This window comes from Harpia harpyja, chromosome 17 (assembly GCF_026419915.1).
Source record: "Harpia harpyja isolate bHarHar1 chromosome 17, bHarHar1 primary haplotype, whole genome shotgun sequence".
Taxonomy (NCBI): Eukaryota; Metazoa; Chordata; class Aves; order Accipitriformes; family Accipitridae; genus Harpia; species Harpia harpyja.
In genome coordinates, this window is record NC_068956.1 from 437643 (window position 1) to 443622 (window position 5980).

Consider the following 5980-nt stretch of genomic DNA (forward strand, 5'->3'; position numbering starts at 1 on the left):
GAGGTGTCTGCCTCTCTGTGGGAATGGGGTGGGCCCACCCCAGGGTGCTGGGGAACAGGAAGGGGATGCTCACACACACGGGGTAGCACGAGCAACGGTCTTATCTATGAATTCATGCAAGTGAGACTCGTCTAAGCTGGAGAATCCAGGGGAACACTCAAGACAAAAAACAAATGAACACACTACAAAATGCAAACAGAAATACTCCGGTGCTTTTTTGAGGCATCAGGTAACATTGTTACTGATGTACATTGCATCATTTGGTTTAATTACATCATTTGTAACTTCCTTCATGGAAGGAAAAATGCTTTTTTTGTTGTTTTTAGTCTAAACCATTATAGTTCTCAGATTATTAAAGGCAGAATGTAATAGACCCAACTACCTATTATGGCAAAAAATACGCCAAGAATGGTAATTTCATGTACAGGAAGGACAAAGCATCTGCTTTCACTGGCCCCTACATCTAACTTTCCATAAGCAAAACGAAATTCCCTGAACAGTCTCCATGCCACGCAGAGGACAGTGGCCCTCACCAGGCTCCTGTCCTCCTTTCAGACTCGCAGCATCCCCACAGCATTGAGAGTAGCTCAGGGACACATTTGGGGTTCCTGGGTGTCCTGGTTTCAGCTGGGATAGAGTTAATTGTCTTCCTAGTAGCTGATACCGTGCTATGTTTTGAGTTCAGTATGCGAAGAATGTTGATAACACACTGATGTTTTCAGTTGTTGCTAAGTAGTGTGTAGTCTAAAGTCAAGGATTTTTCAGCTTCTCATCCCCAGCTAGCGAGAAAGCTGGAGGGGCACAAGAATTTGGGAGGGGACACAGCCAGGGCAGCTGACCCAAACCGGCCAACGGAGTATTCCATACCGTGTGATGTCATGTCCAGTATATAAACTGGGGGGAGTGGGGGCGGGGAATCGCCGCTCGGGGGACTGGCTGGGTGTCAATCGGTGGGTGGTGAGCAATTGCACTGCGCATCATTTGTACACTCCAACCCTTTTATTATTGCTGTTGTCATTTTATTAGTGTTATCATTATCATTATTAGTTTCTTCTTTTCTGTTCTATTAAACCGTTCTTATCTCAACCCACAAGTTTTACTTCTTTTCCCGATTTTCTCCCCCATCCCCCTGGGTGGGGGGGAGTGAGTGAGCGGCTGTGTGGTGCTTAGTTGCTGGCTGGGGTTAAACCACGACACCGGGTGGTGAATTCCTCCAGGTGAATTCCACTGCACTGTTCAGTGTGGAACAGTATCACCTCGCAGGCCTGGCCCCAGGGTCCTTTGGCCAAGCCACCTCCTGAAGTGAGCATCAGCGGAGAACCGGTGCAGCCATTGGAAATGGTGGCAGCCCGCAGCCCATGGCCAATGCAAACCCGTTGCTCCATGGTCATGCAGACACCGCTGGACCAGCTGGCGTTCCAGTGCGCTGCCTGGGTCCGGCCCCACAAGCTCCAGCGCCTGCTTCCCACCCCACCACCTCCAGCCCGCTCTGCTGGGAGCAGGAGCAGCCCCAGGAGACCCAGGTGCCCCTGCCACCGCTCGGGAGGACCACTGCTCCGGCTGCCAAACCGCTCGGTCAGGCACTGCCTCCCGCTGCGCATCGGCACAGACCCCAGTATAACCAGTATTCCCCACCTCTCCTGGGGCCCCTGCAAGCTAACACCCTGCAGGCAATCAGTGTGCCCTGCATTGTAACCGTTCCCTTTCAGCCTTGCTTGATCTTTGCTAGCAGGCTCTTTGAGACAGGAGCTCTGACTGCCAGCGACTGCCCATGGTTTTCTTAGTGTTACCCTGAAGTTAGCACACTGTTAAATAGCCGATAGGAAAGAACAAGGAGAACCTGAAGCCTGACAGGTCCTGCAAGAAGAGGACAAAGACAAATGGTGCATTCGGAGGGAGGACCCAACAGCCCCAAGTCCGAGTCTTCTGCCTCACAGCCATGCAGCCCGCCACGGTTTACACCATCCGAGGGGCACCGAGCCTTGCACGCACCTTCCTCTGAGGGCTTATGCGGGACTTGCACGGTGCCATGCTTGGACTTGGCGTGGAGATAAATGCCACCCTTCAGCAGGGAGCCGCAGAGCTGGAAATCAAAGACGGGGGGAGGGCAGCCCGGCAGCCCGTCCTGGTGGTGGATCTGGGCATCTTGCCCTGGGGCCCCACCCTGACGCCGCGTCCCCTCCCTTGGGGTGCCAGGGCTGCAGGGGCCCCCCCGGGGTCCCAGCCAATGGAGGGGTGCACGGGGAAGAGGAGGGGCCCGGGGTAGCGTATAAAAGGGGACAGGGAGAGCCGCTCGCCAGCGTGCGATCCCCTTGGGAGCAAGAGCCGAGACTTCCTCCGTACCCGCCGGCAGCCACACGCTACCCTCCACCGGACACCATGGTGCACTGGACAGCCGAAGAGAAGCAGCTCATCACTGGCCTCTGGGGCAAGGTCAATGTGGCCGACTGCGGTGCTGAGGCCCTGGCCAGGTAGGTCCAGCTCCCGGGCATCTGCTCAGCTGCACCCTGCACAGAGAAACCGTGGCAATTGCATTGGGGAGCATTAACGTGTCTGTGTCTGCTTGTGTCCCCCCTCCATCTCTCCCCAGGCTGCTGATCGTCTACCCCTGGACCCAGAGGTTCTTCGCTTCCTTCGGGAACCTCTCCAGCCCCACCGCCATCATTGGCAACCCCATGGTCCGCGCCCATGGCAAGAAAGTGCTCACCTCCTTCGGGGAAGCCGTGAAGAACCTGGACAACATTAAGGCGACCTTCGCCCAGCTGTCCGAGCTGCACTGCGACAAGCTGCACGTGGACCCCGAGAACTTCAGGGTGAGCCGTGCTTCTGACTGGGGGACCCATCCTCACCATTGCATCTCTGTGGGCAGTTTCTCCCCTAACCCTGAACCCTGCCGTGTGAGGGATTTACCCTAGAGATGCCGGTGCAGGAGGAAGAGGGGCTGGTGGTTGGGGTGGGGGGGAGATGCAGGAGAGGGACAAAGAGGGAAGGCACCAACTTGCATCTTGGTGAGAAAGCACCGAAGGGGCTGAGAGGTGATGGTCATGGAGAGGCCATCTGGAGGGTGCAAGTGAGGACGCACGGGAGGTGGGAAGGCGGCGAGGAGGTGGTTTCAGTGTGGAAAGGGAGGGGGAGAGTGAAACGAAAGCAGTTGTTGAGCAGGAAGAAGTTTGAGCCAAGGGGAAAGCGAAGGAGCAAGACTAAAGCTTGGCACAGAGGAGAAAGGAGAGAGGAGTGAGGAGCAAGAGATGCAGCTAGAGGCCAAAAGCAAAAGAGGAATGGGACCTAGAGGGAGAGAAAACTTTGTCTCCCATGTCTCTGCAGCTGAGAGATTCCCAGCAGGGAAGTAACTCCGACATTTGTCACCGGGGCTGGCAGAGATCCCCCCCCCCCCGTGTCAGCATGAGCTCATTGTTCATGCCAGGGTGCTTTGCAGTGCCGAGTGCCGGCTCCCTGCCACGCGGCAGATGCTCAGCTGTGTCTTCTGCTCAGGAGAAACTCCCAAACGAAGCCAGAAGGGAGAAAGAAAAATTTAATCAACAAAATTTCTGGAGAATTTTTGGTTACTGTTCCCATAACAGTAGCAGAACCTGAATCTTTAGAGTAAGAGCAGAGAACAAGTTTAAGGTACATCTTAAAAAGGACTCCAGGGAGATTTTTTAAGCCTACAAAATGCCCAGAGGTTTCCCTGAGTCTAATGCGAGTGCTCGCGTGGGGATCTGCAGGCTCCTGGGCATTGCTAACCCGAGGGTGCTCTTGTCCCCGCAGCTCCTGGGTGACATCCTGATCATCGTCCTGGCCGCCCACTTCACCAAGGATTTCTCTCCCGACTGCCAGGCTGCCTGGCAAAAGCTGGTCCGTGCGGTGGCCCACGCTCTGGCCCGCAAGTACCACTAAAGCGTCAGCAGAAAAGCCCCGGCAGCATCCTCTAGCTGCGTGTCATGCACCGGCTGACATGCTGCTCTGGAGCTGACAGCTTTTAAATAAAAGATCATCCAAAAAGCTGACAGCCAAATAAAGCTCATCCTGTGAAGTCTCCACTGAGTCTGTGTGTCCCTGAGAGGCTGGAGGGGTTGGGGGGACGGGGACCTGCGGCACCCACAGGCGGACTGCGGGGCAGGCATTTGGGTCCCAGAAAATACCACCTCCCTTTGTTCTGTCTGTTTTTGGGAGGGTTGTGTGGGATTTGCCTCTGGAAATCATACTTACAGAACATCGGGTAGATGCAGCCCTGCTACCTCTGTGGTCACACACTGGGAAGTTTGCACTGAGAAACTAGTTGGTATTTTACTGTGAAACCTGCATGTTTTTCTTGCAGGCAAGGGGGACCTGGAGCATTCATATTTTTTAGGGAGGATAAACAAACTGAAGACTTTATTCTACCCTGGCTCATTCCTGGCACAAAGCCTATAAGAAATTAGCTGACTCATACTGGCCAAGCAGCCAGCTGGGTGGGGGTAGGTTTTAGATAAACATTTTGCTATCAAGACCTGTCCAGACTTTGTTTATGCACTTCTTTTTCACCCTGTGCCGCCCATTCTGCAATTATGGGGGGCCCAATCCTGCTAATAGTGGTGAGTATTAATAATTTCCTTGATGTGAGTATCAATCGATGCTCTGTGCACACAGTGTTTTGGGTGTTTGTCTGCAGAGCAGGACTCTCTAGGGTAGAGTTTGTTCTTGGCATGGGAAGCACCGTCTGCCCCGTCTGAACTGAGCATGATGCAGTAAAAGCAATGTTTAGCTGAAAGGACATGCTTACTTTTTAAAGGGGAAAAAAAGAGGGCATAGCTATATATCCCAGTATCTCTGACACCCTGTTTGCACTGTGTCCTAGCCTGCTTCATCCACATTTGTGGGCATTCCCACGCTCTGACCCTGAACCACTGGAGCATATCAAAAGCCCTCTGTGACCCATAAATGTTGCTTCTCACACACATTACTTGAAGGAAGAGGCATTTTGTTTCTGGTGTCAAGGCAGACACTGAGGAGGTGAGAAGATGATTCGTAGTAAGTCCCAAAGTGTTTTCCTCCCTGCAGGGAGTCTGGGCAGGCACGGAGTGTGGTGTCTTGGTTTGGTGTCCAGGGTCACAAAAAAAACAGATTCTTGTATGATTTTTCACAGGTTTCATGATAGATATTTGTAGACTTTTGTATGAACATAATTGTTCATAGACTTCAGACAGAAATGACTGAATTATTTGAACAAGTAGGTGTCCTCCTGCGAGCAAGGTGTCTGGGGGTAGAAATGAGCTGAGCAGCCCTCTCAGGTTAGACCCTACAGATCAGTACAGCAGGGGAGGGCTGGGCTTTTTCCACTGTTGGGGTTCCTGCTGGGGTACCCCTTCCCGGCAGCAGGAACGAGGGTTTCCATCCCCTGCACCCAGCAGCATGGCAGGATGGGCATGGTGCCCGCTGGCGCTGCCCGGGACTTCACTCCCCAGCCCCAGCCCCAGCTGGGGGATGACACCCCGGTCCCTGTCCCCCCAGCAAACAGATCCTGCAGGATGCCCTCTCCCCATGCTGTTTTGCCTGCTCCCATTTTGTCTCCTGCATGATGGCAAAACACCCCTGAGGGAGCCAACAACCCCCCGGGCGATGCCTGGTGCAGCACAATGTCGGCAGCACCGCAGGTCCTGGAGGGGCCGATAAGGTGGTGCAGGAGGGTGGGCACTGGTGGCAGCTCAGTGGCATTTTGCCTGCATGTTGCCTCACCCATGCATGCACCCAGGCAGTGCTTGACTTGATTTATCATCATGTTCCAGCACACCAGCCCATGTGCACTGGCTGTTTCTTGAGAAAAGGCAGAGGTAGGCAACTCCAGTGAAGATTATTCAACCCTATTCCATTGGAAAAAAGTCTACAACTAAAGGGGGAAAGAGATATTATCAGGCTGAAAATCTCCCTTAGTATTTTTCTTTCTTTTAATTGATTTTCCTCCCATTCCTGTATTTTCAATAAAAGGCCAAGAAGACACTTA

The 5980-nt window shown here is 53.4% G+C and overlaps 1 protein-coding gene across 1 annotated transcript; it reads left to right on the forward strand.

Moving 5' to 3' along the window:
• Positions 1-2247: 2247 nt before the first annotated feature.
• LOC128153429 (hemoglobin subunit beta) lies at positions 2248-4038 on the forward strand. The gene is made up of 3 exons (XM_052812804.1): positions 2248-2471; positions 2591-2813; positions 3769-4038. Exons 1-3 carry the CDS (start codon positions 2380-2382, stop codon positions 3895-3897), a joined length of 444 nt encoding a protein of 147 aa, XP_052668764.1. The 5' UTR covers positions 2248-2379; the 3' UTR covers positions 3898-4038.
• The last annotated feature ends 1942 nt before the right edge of the window (positions 4039-5980 follow it).

Coding starts and splice junctions, on each gene's coding strand:
- LOC128153429 (XM_052812804.1), top strand. CDS start 2,380: ATGGTGCACTGGACAGCCGAAGAGAAGCAGCTCATCACTGGCCTCTGG. Junction 2,472..2,590: donor GGTGCTGAGGCCCTGGCCAG/GTAGGTCCAGCT, acceptor ATCTCTCCCCAG/GCTGCTGATCGTCTACCCCT. Junction 2,814..3,768: donor TGGACCCCGAGAACTTCAGG/GTGAGCCGTGCT, acceptor TTGTCCCCGCAG/CTCCTGGGTGACATCCTGAT.